Source organism: Tasmannia lanceolata, unplaced genomic scaffold (assembly GCF_043159265.1).
Source record: "Tasmannia lanceolata isolate RefF3 unplaced genomic scaffold, GAP_Taslan_0.1 ptg000015l, whole genome shotgun sequence".
Lineage (NCBI taxonomy): Eukaryota > Viridiplantae > Streptophyta > Magnoliopsida > Canellales > Winteraceae > Tasmannia > Tasmannia lanceolata.
In genome coordinates this window covers 26,671,611-26,687,348 of record NW_027518692.1, presented here as the reverse complement: position 1 = coordinate 26,687,348, position 15,738 = coordinate 26,671,611, and the positions used below count along the sequence as shown (strand labels likewise).

Sequence of the window (15,738 nt, the reverse complement as noted above, 5' to 3'; positions counted from 1 at the left end):
ACCAAACGATGGAAAAACCACCACCCACCCATGTCACCTTGAAAAGGCTCTAATCATACAACACTTACTTCACAAGGAATACTTGATCAAGATGGCAATTCCAAAACAAACAAATCAAATTAGAGAAAAAATCAGCACCCACCCATGTCACCTTGAAAAACGCTCTGATCATACAACACTAACTTCACAAGGAATACTTGATCAAGGTGGCAATTTCAAAACAGACAAGTCAAATTAGAGACACTGTCACAGATACAACTAAATCCATTGCAAAAAAATTCAAAAATCCCTACAAGGAGTAAAACCCAATCCGGGATTCTTTCATTTGCAGAACCCTGCCCATACAGAAGGTTTTTTATTACCTCGCTGCTGCTCTAGCACTCATGGAAGTATGATAACTTGTGCTCCTCTGTTTCCTATACGACGAGTAAACATCATCGTACTGACTCACCTCATTGGGATTAGCCGTCGCTCCAAGTCCCAACCGTCCTGAGCTGCTAGAGCCAGGTTTCCTTTCAACACTCCCATCGGGAAAGGTTCCAGTCTCAGGATCCACCTGTAGGTTTGGAGGTGGAGGGATGCAAGCACCCCCCTTACGAACAACGGGCTCCCTCTCGTACTCATCATCTTCATCATTTGATTCGGATGTTCCCATCGGACCTACAGATGGGTTTACCTCCCCAATCTCTTTGAAGAACTTTGCGACTCTATCTAAAACATCTGAAGGTGATACTGTGGATGGAGGGATTACAGTGGGGATGTCCAAAGGGCTCATTGGCGAGTAGGGTACCCCGCTGCCGATTTGCATCTTTTTAACCATACCAGGAATGAGGCCTGGGGGAAACAGTGGATATGGAGGCGGTTGTTCCCCGATGTTGAGAGTTGAAGTGGGAAGTAAAGGAATGGGAGGTTGGGTTGTTGGCTGAACTGGGTTGGTTACTGGTAAAGAAGCCCCAAAGGGGGCTGGGACAAGTGATGAGTACATGGATGGTGGGTTTGGGAGGAATTGCTGAGTCGCGGGTGGTCCAAACTGAGAATTTGACAAGGGTGGCAGCGTCATTGGGTGCAGCCCTTGCTTCTCTTGGTGCTCTTGGTCAAGCAAACCCAGCACAGAGTTCCTTTGCTTATCGGACTGCCAGTGAGCGAGACTCGGGGGCATTGTTTGGGGTAGCCCTGCGATAATGGTGAAGTTAGTAAAGTGCTTAGAAGGGTAAACTAGTTAGTCAGATAAAGATAGATCCAAAACAAGGCATATGCAGGCATATATGCATAAACAAGTATGAGAGAAAATGAGAGTCCTGTATATGTAACACCTGAAGGATCTGTGGAGTTAGCAGACAAGTCCTTTGGAAGTCCTGAAAGAGAAGCAGGTGGTGGCCCAGCAATCATCTCACCCTCGAGTGCATAAATATTATCTGGATCATAAACTTCCTTTGAAGCCCAGAACTGTAGAATTTTCTGAAGCCGGGACTGGTTTGCGTCTTTGTTATGCGGGTTGTGGTAAATCCTGGCAAGCATGGATCCCAGAACGGGCTTGAAGGCAAGGGCCTCATTATCCAGGTCACGAGGATTGATTCGCCGTTGTAAGCTGCATGTGCAAAAAGATTAAGGCATATAAGAATGCACAAACATTAAAATACATTACCAATATAATTTTTCAGCCCAGACTAAGACAAAAAACATGGTATCTATAAAAGCCTATCATTTGCAACCTAAGCATGTTGTAAGCTTGCACAAAGGAGAGGGACAGAGTCCTCTGTTTGCTGTATCCAATTGGATGTTATTTCATCCACAAAAATGCCCATCTACTCTTTTTCCATTGCCCCATGAGTATGATTGAGATATTACATCAGCTTAAGAATAACTTTCTTTGAAACGACAAGGAAGAGAGCAGAAAGTTTCACTTAGCAGGGAAGCAGTCTGACTGACTGAAGGCTGAGGGAGACCTGAGTGGTTATGAAGCTGTGGGGAGGAGAGCGAGCAGCTCTGCAAGGATGTGATTGTTGGGAAATGTAATCTAGATTCAGCGGTTGAGAGCCAAAAGACACTTTTAAATGCCAAGGAGTGATTGTGTGGAAAGAGATTATGAGATTCAGGGATTTGTTTCAGATAGCATCAGATTCAAAATGTGGACTGGGTATGTACTTGCGTGATCATTTGGCACAGCGATGACCCTTTGAAGACTGAAAATGAAACCGAGACCGAAATTTAAAACCTTGCCCACAGATACCATCAGGATTTTCACCAACAATTTGCTAGCAAGCTTATCGTGAGGGAAATTCTTCTAAAGAGAAAGGTCATGTGACTAAGCATAGTACAGACCATAGTTAGCAAAATATGCATACGTGTAGACACCCCATTTTGATCGGACCCAAGTTCGCTATGCTTGGGCAAAACCCCATCCAATCATTTCCGCCATGTTTCGCATTTTTCCGTTAAGTGTTGAGAGAGATTATTCATAAGAATCCGAGCAAAAGAGAATTTGGATCCGTTTGGTGGGCCCGCCTTGAGCATTTGTTTAGATTTGGATCAAACAGGGGGGTCCGCATTTTGTTTGATGAAAGGCATAAACGAAACCAATATCCATGGAGGGCATAGCGTATTTCGTCTGGCATGGGCCCATTAATATGAAAAATAAAAATCTTAAGATGGCAGCCCATCAATTGGACAAGGTGGATCATTCTACGAAGATAATTTCAAGGGTACAACTAATCACATCGCAGCCCACTATTTGAACGGTCAAGATCATCAATTGTCGCCCATCAAATGAACGGTTCGGATCAGCCAATGGGAGAGACTTGGTGGGCCCCATCATTTTCAGCCATACAACAAGGGACCCGCTTGGAATTGATGCTAATCCAAAGAAATAAATTTCTATTAAGCTTTGAGGGCATGAAAAGAAAGCAAGTGCATTTTATAAGGGTGGAGGCAATAAAAAAAGAAACAAAGGAGAGGAGAGGAATCTCTTCCAACGCAAGAAAGGTATGGTTCTTAAAAAAAAAAGAGAAAGTTATAGATGGCATCTTTGGTGTTTGATAAAAAAAAAGAGAAAGCAAGCTAGTGGTGAGGAAGGATTATATACAAAGAGAGTTGCAACGATGGGTTCTCCACTTAAGAAAAGTCATGTATATTATAAGAGAGTTGTTGTGAAGGATGGGAGGTTTTCTATAAAAAAAAAAGAAAGAAAGCAAGGTAGTGGTGGGGAAGGATTATAAAAAAAGAAAGGGAGGAAGCCATTTAAAAGGATATATAGAGTAGCCTTGGGGGGTGATCTTTTCACACGAGGGGGACCGAATAGCCCTCTCACCCTTTTAGCTCATCTCTCCCCTCCTCAACAGCAGCCTCTCTCTCCCTCTCAACCTCTCACATCTCTCGGCCTCTCCATCTCACAAAATTGGCAACCTTCTCTGGGTTCCATCACACGAAATCTAGTTCTTCTCTCTCAGTTAACTCTCTTCCAACCGCCTCCTCATATACTCTCTCGGGTAAGTGCTAGATTTTTTTATATTTTAGTTTCTTTCTTGAATTAGATACATGTTATTAAAAGTGAGTTGTTCTTATTAGATAATCCTGTTTTAGTTTTGGTTTATGTTCATCAGTTAAGTCATTGTGAGGGATCTTGAATCTTAGGCTCATGGGATTTTCGGTTCATTTTGGGCAAAATCAATAATCCGAAACCCACCCAATTTTGCAACCACAACACAGTCCAAAACTTAAATTAAAAACCCATTTTCGTAGCCCAAGGACCCAATTTCGTAACCAAGAACCCAATTTTGCAAAACCCATTCAATTGTAACCCCCAACAGTCCACCAAATTCCACTTTTGATAAAGCCACACCCCTCCAATTCGAATACACATAAAATCCACTAACAAACCCTCTTTGGAAATTAAAATCCACCAATAAACAGTAAATTGAATTACAAATTTCATTCCCAAACAGCCCCTAGAATATATTTTCCATTCCCAAACAGCCCCTAAAAAAAATAAATCCAATTGCAACATTAGCCCATTCGAGCATCATTTGATAACAATACCCTTTCCTTTGCTAAATTGATAAACAAAACAACCCGTCTCAATTTGATAGTCACAACCCCTTTTCTGTTTTGACAGAAAAGGGGTTGTGACTATCAAATTGAGACGGGTTGTTTTGTTTATCAATTTAGAAAAGGAAAGGGTATTGTTATCAAATGATGCTCGAATGGGCTAATGTTGCAATTGGATTTATTTTTTTTAGGGGCTGTTTGGGAATGGAAAATATATTCTAGGGGCTGTTTGGGAATGAAATTTGTAATTCAATTTACTGTTTATTGGTGGATTTTAATTTCCAAAGAGGGTTTGTTAGTGGATTTTATGTGTATTCGAATTGGAGGGGTGTGGCTTTATCAAAAGTGGAATTTGGTGGACTGTTGGGGGTTACAATTGAATGGGTTTTGCAAAATTGGGTTCTTGGTTACGAAATTGGGTCCTTGGGCTACGAAAATGGGTTTTTAATTTAAGTTTTGGACTGTGTTGTGGTTGCAAAATTGGGTGGGTTTCGGATTATTGATTTTGCCCAAAATGAACCGAAAATCCCATGAGCCTAAGATTCAAGATCCCTCACAATGACTTAACTGATGAACATAAACCAAAACTAAAACAGGATTATCTAATAAGAACAACTCACTTTTAATAACATGTATCTAATTCAAGAAAGAAACTAAAATATAAAAAAATCTAGCACTTACCCGAGAGAGTATATGAGGAGGCGGTTGGAAGAGAGTTAACTGAGAGAGAAGAACTAGATTTCGTGTGATGGAACCCAGAGAAGGTTGCCAATTTTGTGAGATGGAGAGGCCGAGAGATGTGAGAGGTTGAGAGGGAGAGAGAGGCTGCTGTTGAGGAGGGGAGAGATGAGCTAAAAGGGTGAGAGGGCTATTCGGTCCCCCTCGTGTGAAAAGATCACCCCCCAAGGCTACTCTATATATCCTTTTAAATGGCTTCCTCCCTTTCTTTTTTTATAATCCTTCCCCACCACTACCTTGCTTTCTTTCTTTTTTTTTTATAGAAAACCTCCCATCCTTCACAACAACTCTCTTATAATATACATGACTTTTCTTAAGTGGAGAACCCATCGTTGCAACTCTCTTTGTATATAATCCTTCCTCACCACTAGCTTGCTTTCTCTTTTTTTTTATCAAACACCAAAGATGCCATCTATAACTTTCTCTTTTTTTTTTAAGAACCATACCTTTCTTGCGTTGGAAGAGATTCCTCTCCTCTCCTTTGTTTCTTTTTTTATTGCCTCCACCCTTATAAAATGCACTTGCTTTCTTTTCATGCCCTCAAAGCTTAATAGAAATTTATTTCTTTGGATTAGCATCAATTCCAAGCGGGTCCCTTGTTGTATGGCTGAAAATGATGGGGCCCACCAAGTCTCTCCCATTGGCTGATCCGAACCGTTCATTTGATGGGCGACAATTGATGATCTTGACCGTTCAAATAGTGGGCTGCGATGTGATTAGTTGTACCCTTGAAATTATCTTCGTAGAATGATCCACCTTGTCCAATTGATGGGCTGCCATCTTAAGATTTTTATTTTTCATATTAATGGGCCCATGCCAGACGAAATACGCTATGCCCTCCATGGATATTGGTTTCGTTTATGCCTTTCATCAAACAAAATGCGGACCCCCCTGTTTGATCCAAATCTAAACAAATGCTCAAGGCGGGCCCACCAAACGGATCCAAATTCTCTTTTGCTCGGATTCTTATGAATAATCTCTCTCAACACTTAACGGAAAAATGCGAAACATGGCGGAAATGATTGGATGGGGTTTTGCCCAAGCATAGCGAACTTGGGTCCGATCAAAATGGGGTGTCTACAATACGTTGACTATAATATGCATATGTTGGCACACACATATGTGCGGACAAAACCGTTTTTTTGAATCCGTTTGTTTTTTAAACCAGAACATATTAAACAAGTATTGTTCATTGAAGGTTTTTTTTTTTTTTTGCGTTCCATTTTTTGAACCAATGCCCTATTAAACCCTAATTTTCCCATCCCGTAGTTTTGCCGCCTCACATTTTGCTAACTATGGTACAGACCCTTGGAGGATAGCCAATATTAGTATATGTATATATAACTAAAATTGGATTGGAGGTTTAGACGTGCCTTTGTCACGTATTTTGAAGGACACCAATGATTTAATGGACATGTTAGCAAGAGGTGTATAGAGATCAAAGTTGACTATCAAGAAAGCTTATCATTCATCCCAACTGTGCACTTCTCTCATATTATAACAAACTTTGACACTTAACAAATAAAAATTTAAGATGACTGGATAATACTTTAAATTCTATAAGTCGACCACAAACATAAAAGTGAAGACTGAACAATGTGTTTGTAGACAAACATCCCACTCCTTGCCCCAGAATTCTTTTGACAGTTCCAACAGCAATTACATAGACCGACAATATGAATGTGCCACATTATCAAGATGGAAGTTGACCATCAGGCAAGCTATAATACTCGTTTAATAGCTCTCTTGCAGTTTCCTTTTTTTTAACAACTTCCAACACTACATTAGAAGTTAGAAACAAAAAAATGGCAATCCACAGGCATCTATTGTAGATGAAGATGATCAAGGAGTCTGTATAACCCTCTCCTTGCCTCAGAATTCTAAGATTAATCCAACAGCAATTCATAGGGCCAACCTGAATAGGCCACATTACCCACAATTGAAAACAATGACCATAACACAGATACATGTCATTAATATCAATACGGAATATTCAGAGAAGGGGCAATCAGTTGTGCATTTCAACATTCCATCTCTGATTTTACATACAACCCTACCCAAATCATCAGTAAGAAATAGGGATGTTGTTGAGAAAACTATATTATGTAGTATGTTTCATGAAAGTACAGGTGAGGCATAAAAACACATATATTAATTAATCCACAACTACACTAAACATATAGAGAAGAAATAATGGTGGCAGCAAGAAGAATCAATAATCAGCGAAATAAGAAGAAATGAACAACACAGAGAACCATTATACAGAAAAAACAACAGAATTAGCACTACCTGCAATCACTAAAACTAAAAAAATAACTCAAAAACATAAAAAAAAAGAAGGGAAGAACCATTGCACGAAAGGAAGAAGTAAAACTATGCATGTGATTAATAGTGGTGACAATTGAGTAATTTTCAAGAACATGAGGAATAAGGAGCACCTGTCAAAAAGAATGTCATTCGCCAGGTAAATGATATGCAGCTGTCTCTCGGAATCATCTAGAGACAGGACTCTGTCTCTGAGGGCCTCGGCCAGAGCTGGTGCGAAAGGAGACCTCTGCATAAACCAGATCTTGGCACCCTTTATCGACTCTTTGGTACCAGTAAGATTGTTGAGCACACTGCTAAGCTCGGCTGCAACATCAGATGGAAGTGGCCCTGATAGGCCCTTGAAGGACTTGGTTGGCGGCTCATACTCACCTCGAGCTTGCCCTAAAAATGGTTGGGAATGCTGTTGCTGTTGCTGTTGCTGCTGGTCGTAAAAGGGAGGAAATTGAGGTTGGTGCAATTGAGGAGCACCCAACATGGCTCCCGAAACCCCGGCGGCGGCGGCGGCATTCATTGGAGGAGGATTTAGGGGAGATGGGTTCATCATAGGGTTTAAAGGGGGAGGCATTATAGGCATAGAGGAGGAAGGGAATGGAGGGTTGAACGGTGAGCCCGAAGGACGAGTAGATAACCAGAGCTTGTAGCGATAGTAATTATGGCCTTCAGCGCCAAAGAGAAAGCTGTAACCGGGATTATCTTGCTGTTTCTCGCGGATCATGGCTTCAAATTCAGGGCCATTCTTAGAAGCATATTCAACAAGTTTATCAATGCGTTTATGAAGTTCTGGGTCGGAGGGGGGTGCGGCAGGGGGAGGGGCAGAGTCGAACGGGTTTTGGAATGGAGGAGGAATAAGATGAGGAGGCATGTGAGGCGGAAAGGATGGTGGGGGTTGTTGTTGTTGCTGGAGGTGGAGCATGGGGTGGTGGTGGTGGGGATGCGGGTGGAGTTGTTGTTGTTGCGGCGGCAAATGGCGATGGAAAGGGAATTGTTGGAGAGATGGGTGAGGAGGGAGAAAGGAGGGTGCGTGTACCAATTGCTGGCCTTGTGGATGAAAGCCAAACTGTTGTTGCTGTTGAATGCTGGCATGTTGTTGCTGCTGCTGCTGAGCAAAAGCCATTGCGGCTGCGGCTGCCGCCACATATTCGTGAGCCTGTCTATCCATTAAAGAGTTGGTGGTTCTAACTTTAAAAGATAGAGGTCGATACAAGCCTCTTTACTTTTTCTTAACCTGTAAAAAACCCAATTAGTGGGTTATAAGGGAGGAACAGCACTAAGAAAGGAGTCTAATTTGTTGATGTTTAATTGTCAATGCATGTACTTTTCTTCTTCTTTTCCTTTTGAATAAGTATTCCCATGCATTTTCTCGAGGGAAAAGAAACAGGCAGCAAGAATCGAACTCAACAATAATGTCAGACAACTTTATTTATTTATATACGGTAACCATGTTCTCAACAGAGAACAAATGGATTCCCAAGACATGCCAACATAAATTTCGAAGTCCTAACTATTTTGAATTGTCCTAGGTAACTTCAAGATGCTACTCATGTAATTCATAAATAGTTTGCTATAACCTAACAATCTCACATAAAACGTTTGCTAATTTTTGGGTTTCCCAAGTTCTGAACTCGCACCATAAGTATCCAAAGGAACCATGTTTGATTGGCCAAATGTAAAGCAGAATAAAGAATAGTTTCCAACAATGAAAAATATGACCATTCCTGACAAAAATCAAATTCTATATCACAGTCCAGCGATAAAATATAATACATTGCTAGTATCTAGTAACTAGAGAGAGGGAATAATATCTCAAAATGACTTTTGTAGTACAAGTTTACATTAATTTTGATTTATGAAAAGGGAAAAAATTAATGGGGAGCCAGCGATTACCCTCAGAATTTCAGAATAAAAAAGGTTTATAGCTTCATTATGGAATTTTCCAATTTTCAGCTCAAGTTACATCAATCAATTAAATGTAAATTTTCCAATCAATTTTCCCAACTACTTATATGGGACCGCCCCTTTGTATGGGAGACCTAAGACTAAGGTTTGGGACCTTATTGTCGAGAGGGTTGATAGCAGTATATCTAATTGGAAGTAAAACCCTGTGTCTCTTGGGCGTAGGATTATTCTCATCAAAGCGGTGCTCGCTAACATCCTCATCTACTATCTATCATTGCTTAGATGCCCAATTAGCATGATAAAGCACATTGAGCGGATCCAAAGAAACTTCATGTGGAGCGGCTATGATGAAAAGAAGAAAATTCATCTTGTTAATTGGGAAGACGTGTGCAAACCGATATCAGCTGGAGGGTTAGGCGTTCACCAGATTAGGAATGTCAATAAAGCGTTTCTTGGAAAATGGTTGTGGAAGTTTGAGAGGAGAGACACCAACTTTGGCCGAAAGTTTGAGACAAATATGGGGCTTGTATGAGAAATTGGTTCTCCGATGATAAGTAAAGAGGTACTGGGTAAAGGGTGTGGAGGGATATCATGAAGAAGAAACATAAGTTTCTTATGGATCTCCTCTTAAGGATATGTTCCCTGATTTATTTAAGGTGGCTTCTAATAAAGCTCCTTTCCCTAGCACAATTATGAAAGGGTGGAGGACCGAATTGGGTGGAAGATGAGGAGAAATTTCTTTGACAGAGTTGCTCAGCTCTTAGGATTGCTGGAATCTTTGTACATCAGCAAGGGTGGTAGTGACAAAAGGGTCTGGATTCGGAACCCATCATGGAAATTTAGTGTCAAATATTTCTATCTTTCTATTATCTATAGCTCCCTTCCCTCATAGTTGACTAGAGTGTTGAACATTAATACACCACATAGACCGTGCCTTTGGGTGGACCACCCTCCAGGACAAGATCTTGACTGTGGATCATCTTCCTAGCTGTCAGATGCTAATCATAGATCAGTGTTCCCTCTATGCTTCTACATTGCATGTATCAAGAGAGGTATGGAACAACGATCTTGATCATTTTGGCATGTGTTGGGTGTTCCCTCTCAATTTAGCTGATCTCCTAGACAGTTGGTTCTTTTCTCCATGGTCTAAGAAAGGCATGATCTTCTGGTGGTTGGCTTTGATGGCTATTGTTAAAGTATAAAAGATAAATAACACCTTTCTCCAACAGCTTAAGCTGTTGGAGAAAGGCGTTATTTATCTTTTATACTTATCCACTCCCCCGCACATGTGGCCCACTTGGCAAACACGTGGCACATGGGTCCGACTTTGGGCCGACCATCGCATGTGGATTTGGTTTGAACTAGAGCCCTTTGGCTCTGATACCATGTTAACAGCTATTATATCCATTCTTTTGAAGGAGAGAAAGAATGTCATCGAAGGTCACCAATTCTCATTCTCAAAAGCCATATCCCTTATTATGTCTAGGGCAAGAATTCTTCCTCGCTTCAAATTCGTCTCTAGCTCTAATATTAATCGATGTTAGAATCAGGTCTGCATGATTAATGAGAGAGTGGAGATTGCCTTCCCTAGTTGGACTCATGAGTCTAGCTGGCTACGGTTCAAGCGTTGGCAACCCTGGGCCAGCCGAGGGGGCTGAGAGATGAGGTCGAGTCAGTCACGTAGGTTTTACCGGTCCAATTGGGATCAAGGACTCTAACTAGGCGGAAGTAAGGGCATTGTTTCAGGGAATTAGGATATCTAATAGCGGTGCTTTGGCCAGATTTATTGTGAAGGGGTTCTTGGACAGTTAGAAGGTAGGGATTTTGGTTTAGATTAGACCTGTTATGATGAAAAGGGGGTTGGTGGCTAAGGTTAGGGTTTTAATGGTTGTGGGTCAAGGTCAAACAGTAAGGATTGGATGTTGGTTGATGAAGAGGTGTAGATCTGAAAGTTAGAATAGAGAATGGAAGAGAAATCCAAAATAAAAAGAATGGAGAAGACAGCTAACCTGGAATCACACTAGGCCTCTGTGGCATTACACCTAAGGGTTAGGGAATCCCACCTCTAACCATCCAAAGACATCATCTATGGATCTCTTAGGCTTCCCAACAAGACTAGATCAAGGCGAACGGAAGCATTCCATACTCTACTGGTTTGGCATTGCAAAACTGGCATGTGATGGCGCACGAAAGGCTACCTCGGAGGGAGATAACACCGATATGGGTTGCACCGGGGGACGGATGGCTAAAACTTAATTTTGACGGCAGTTCCCAAGGCAACCCTGGACCTGCTGGTTTTGGGGGTTTGATTCGCGATTCATCTGGGAGAACTATAATGTCATATTCCGGACCCGTAGGGATTTGCGACTCGAACGAAGCCGAGGCTAGGGGTCTGCTTTTCGGACTCCGATGGTACTTCTCTCATAACTTTGGGCCTTTAATGGTGGAGGGGGATTCCTCTAATGTCTTAGCATGGGCGACCAATAACGGTGGAGGGCCATGGAGATTACATAATATCCTTGATGAAATCCGGGACCTTGTAAGGGCCATTCGCCCCACTCACACATCGTAGGAGAACTGCCAACTCCTCGGCAGACACGCTGGCAAAAGAGGGTGTCATCTTAATGTCTGTCATTGTAATATTTTCAGAGGCTATGACCCTGCGTTGATCTGCTGTATAGCTTAAAACACCTTTGTACTGGGACATCTTGTCCCCTCTCTTCTTTTTAATAATATTTCTGTTATCTTTCAAAAAAAAGACTAGATCAAGGCATCGCACCTTGAGGATAAAGTCTTCACATCCACAATTTTGCAAAGCATCAAAGAACTAGTATTTTATTCATTCACCCATAAAAGAAAAGGGCCATAGACCGACTACAAATATATAGAGAAATAAAAGTATCTAAAAAGTTTTGAAATCCTAAGCAACTGACACTTTCGGACTAAAATAATGTCTAATGACTTAGAGACTTACTCCACACTTAAAATTTTCGCACTACATGTGTGGGAACTATTTAAAGCACCCTTAAGTGAATTAAATTGTTTGGGTGGAAAAAAGTTGTACCATCCCTTACGACTAAAAAAGACTTAAATAACACTCTAACACTAAATAAAACACGTTTAACATTAAGGACAGATCTCATCATCCTAACTCCTTGATTCTTGTAAAGGATGGTCCCCATCACAAAGTATGTTCGGAATCAGGTTGCGGGGTTTGAAAGTGTTAGGCACCAGCCCCGCCTGACCATGTTCAGTCTCTGATAGTACCCACAAGCTTTCCATCATGATCAATCATGCAAAGTGATTAATTATGTTTAAACAAAAATTATCATCATTCTAAATTATTATGTATCTAACTAATTATGAACAAAGGTGAAGGGAAAAGATGCAAAAAGGCAAATTAGTGATCGTAATCAATGCAACGCATAACCGTCATGGATTAAAATGAATTACGATCATTTTGATAAACCACCCTATAATGCAAATATCTAGAAATAGAATACACATGGATGAAAGCACGGAGGAAGAGCAAAAGAGATAAAAAGAGATCGATTCTGTTTAGAAACAGTCATCTCCTCGACTTCACCGATCGGATCTGTAATTCAAAACTACCGATCGGCAGAAAGGCCTGTTGATCAACATTGTGCACTAGCATTATTGGGTTTGAAAGAAATTCCAGAAACGGGTGATGGTTTCATTTAAAAAATAAAAGTACAAAAGACTTTGAATGACTGGAAACTAAGCTATGAAGGACTTGTAAATATTTGAAACAAAACTACAAAAGCAACAAAGACAAAACAACTAATCTGGAAATGATCTTCTTCTCTAATGATAAGAGCGGAATAGAGCGAATTAGCTTGGTCTTCTAGAACCGGGGTTCCTTCGCTATTGATCTCGAACAAGGAAAATAGAAATTTGGTTTCTTTCCGCGTAGAGTTATGGTCAAGAGGAAACTGATGAAAGAAAGACGGAGGGAGGATGAAGAGAAGCAAAAACATGTGAAAGAGGAAACGAAAAGAAACATGATGGAAAACCTGTGAGATGGGCAAATTAGAAAAGATAAAAAGAAAGGAAAGGGAAAGAAAATATAAAAGAAAATACAAAAGCAAGGAAAACAAAAAATGGAAGACCTATGAGATGGGCATTCAGTTGCCGAGCAATCCTACATAAACTAAACAAAAAATATAAAATTATGTGTTCAGTTGCATAGAAACTCAACAAAGACTTTACCAACTTGATTCCAATCATCCATGGTTTTATGTGTTCTACCATCCATCTAACAACAACATGTGGATAGTTCTCAACATCTACGTAACAACGAGACATGGTTTTATGTTTTATATTATCGAAGATGAATTTATGCGTTCTGACCAACTAACAAGCAAAAGCCCCAAATCTCTCATTCAACTATGCAAAAAATTTAAAAAAATTAAAAAAAAAATCAGCAAACAAATCAACATTCTCACAAAAAACAATTCCAAAACAGTCGAGAAACCCAATCAATTTGTAAAACACATGAGTCAATAAGTAACAAAACTTGCACCACCTAGCTCAAATTACAGTGAAGAAAAAACAAATAAACTTCCAACCAACATGGATTCGGATGGTGGTAGGGGGTTTGTTTCCTAGTAGTAGAACAACCATGGCATAATTAAACAGTTGTAATACTGTGGCAATAAACTTATCAAAGTTCTCAAGTAATTTCACCATCATATAACCAAAAAACCTATACTTTTTTAATGGTAATCAAAACGCAGTACTCAAAAAACAACGTAATTATAAAAAGTAATTTTACCACAAACAACCAAGCTTTCACCATAACTTAAGCAAATGTAAGAAATATCAGCACATATAACTGAAAATTTCAGAAACCCCCAAATTCCATCCATCAAAGTTCTGAAAAAATTTAAGCAAATCTAAGCAAAGTTCTACAATGTTCATTAACTTTTTCACCAAGAAAAAAAAAAACATAGAGAAATCCCCAAATTTCGATCTGCAAAAGCCCAATTTTCTCCCTAAAACCCTAATATTGAAATTCTCAATTTTGAGGAAGCAAAGGCAAAACAAATAATAAGCAAAAACCCATAACAATAGGTGAAAATCAGCCGAAAAAAATCAGAAAATTCCATATAAAAAAAACATTTTGAAACCACCGAAATTTCTTGCATTTTGAGGAAGTTATTTCTGCAGATTTCGGCAACAAAAACCGAAACCCCATATTTTAACCCTCATAACAGCAAAAAAAAGATCTCTCCATGTAGTTTTAAACATACCTCCTTTTCGATTGCGAACGGACCTCTGTTGAGAGATAGACCTAGCTTTTCTTTTCTGGGGGTTTTTGCAAAAAGAGTCACCAGCTATAGCGTTTTTGCAAATAGACTCCTCTATTTTGCTAATTTGCAAATCAGGTCTTGCATTATGGGCATTCGCAGGTCTTATGAGGAGCTTTCTTAACGGAGTGCAAAAGGAGCCGTGTGTTCTTATTTAAAAAGACAAAAATGCCCTTTGTTTTTTAAAAGAAGAAATTATACATGCGTGTGCGGTCCAAAACGGAAGTGGGCCCACATTGTTTGTGTGATCCAAACCATTCATTGGGCCCTAAGGTGTGCCCAAGGAATCTTTTCCATGGGATGATCCTAACCCTCTGATTTCTCGACCTTTAAAATTGAAGGCACAATATAAAAACCTCCACAGATCATAGGGTTAGAATCATCATACGGAGAAGTTTTTTTTTTGGCACACCCTATCTACACGAGGGCCCACTAGAGGAACTGTCGAAACAACCTTGAATGCATTATACATGTATATAGCACTTTAACAATACTTATAATTGACACTATACCAAAAATTGGAACAAAGGGTATTTTTATCTTTTAACAGAGAATTTATATGGCGGACGACCGTGTGTGCACGTGCACCAAAAAAATACTATGGGGCCCACATTGCTTTTGTGACCCAAATTGTTCATTTATTGGGCCCATGCGTAGAGAGGGTGTACCTAGGAAATTATTTCCATATGATGATCCTAATCCTGTGATCTGTGGAGGTTTTCATATTGTGCCTTCAATATTCAACCTCCGTTAGGATCATCCTACCAAGAAGATTTCTTGGAGCTATGGCTCAATGAATGAACCGTTTGGATCACCCGAACAATGTGGGCTCCGCTGCCTTTTTGGGCTGCTCGTTCATTCACGGATCATCCTCAGTGTAATTTCAACTTTTAGCAAGCAAAGGGCATTCTTGTCTTTGAAATAAATGAAAGACGTCTCTGTTTGCATTCCGTTAAGAAACGCATCATATGACCTGATTTGCAATGAAAAGCGATAAGCCGTGACCTGATTTGCAAATTGATAAACTAGAGGACTCTATTTATAAAACCGCTATAGTTGGAGACTCTTTTCGCAAAAACCACAAGTTATGATAAATTCACCCCCTTCTATTACAATTTTCAGCCCCTATTTTTCAAAATGGACTGTACATCCAGCACCATAGGATGATCCAAACCGTCCATTTGATGGGCCACAATGTAAATAGGTTGTGCCCCAAAAATCATTTCCATAGGATGATCCTAGCCTTCGATCTATAGAGAAACTCCATATAACCAAACATCTATAAATCGGAGGGCTAGGATCATAAGGGAGTGGAACTGTGGAAGGCCTGTCTATATTCGATGGTCTACATTGCACATAAATGTCAACCTTTCCTTAAAAAAGGCTATCCGAAGTACAGGTT

General features: G+C 40.2%; 1 protein-coding gene across 2 annotated transcripts; it reads right to left on the bottom strand.

The window, feature by feature from the left end:
• Positions 1-147: 147 nt before the first annotated feature.
• LOC143845846 (SWAP (Suppressor-of-White-APricot)/surp RNA-binding domain-containing protein) lies at positions 148-14,415 on the bottom strand. Of its 2 annotated transcripts, none has more exons than XM_077354252.1 (4): positions 14,280-14,415; positions 7,221-8,335; positions 1,314-1,588; positions 148-1,173 (listed from the first exon to the last, which is right to left on the bottom strand). In XM_077354252.1, the coding sequence occupies exons 2-4, from the start codon at positions 8,267-8,269 to the stop codon at positions 359-361; spliced, it is 2,139 nt and encodes a 712-aa protein (XP_077210367.1). In that variant the 5' UTR covers positions 8,270-8,335; positions 14,280-14,415; the 3' UTR covers positions 148-358. The 2 variants fall into 2 exon arrangements, with proteins under 2 accessions (XP_077210367.1, XP_077210368.1); XM_077354253.1 differs by lacking the exon at positions 14,280-14,415 and adding an exon at positions 13,802-14,265.
• Positions 14,416-15,738: the final 1,323 nt, after the last annotated feature.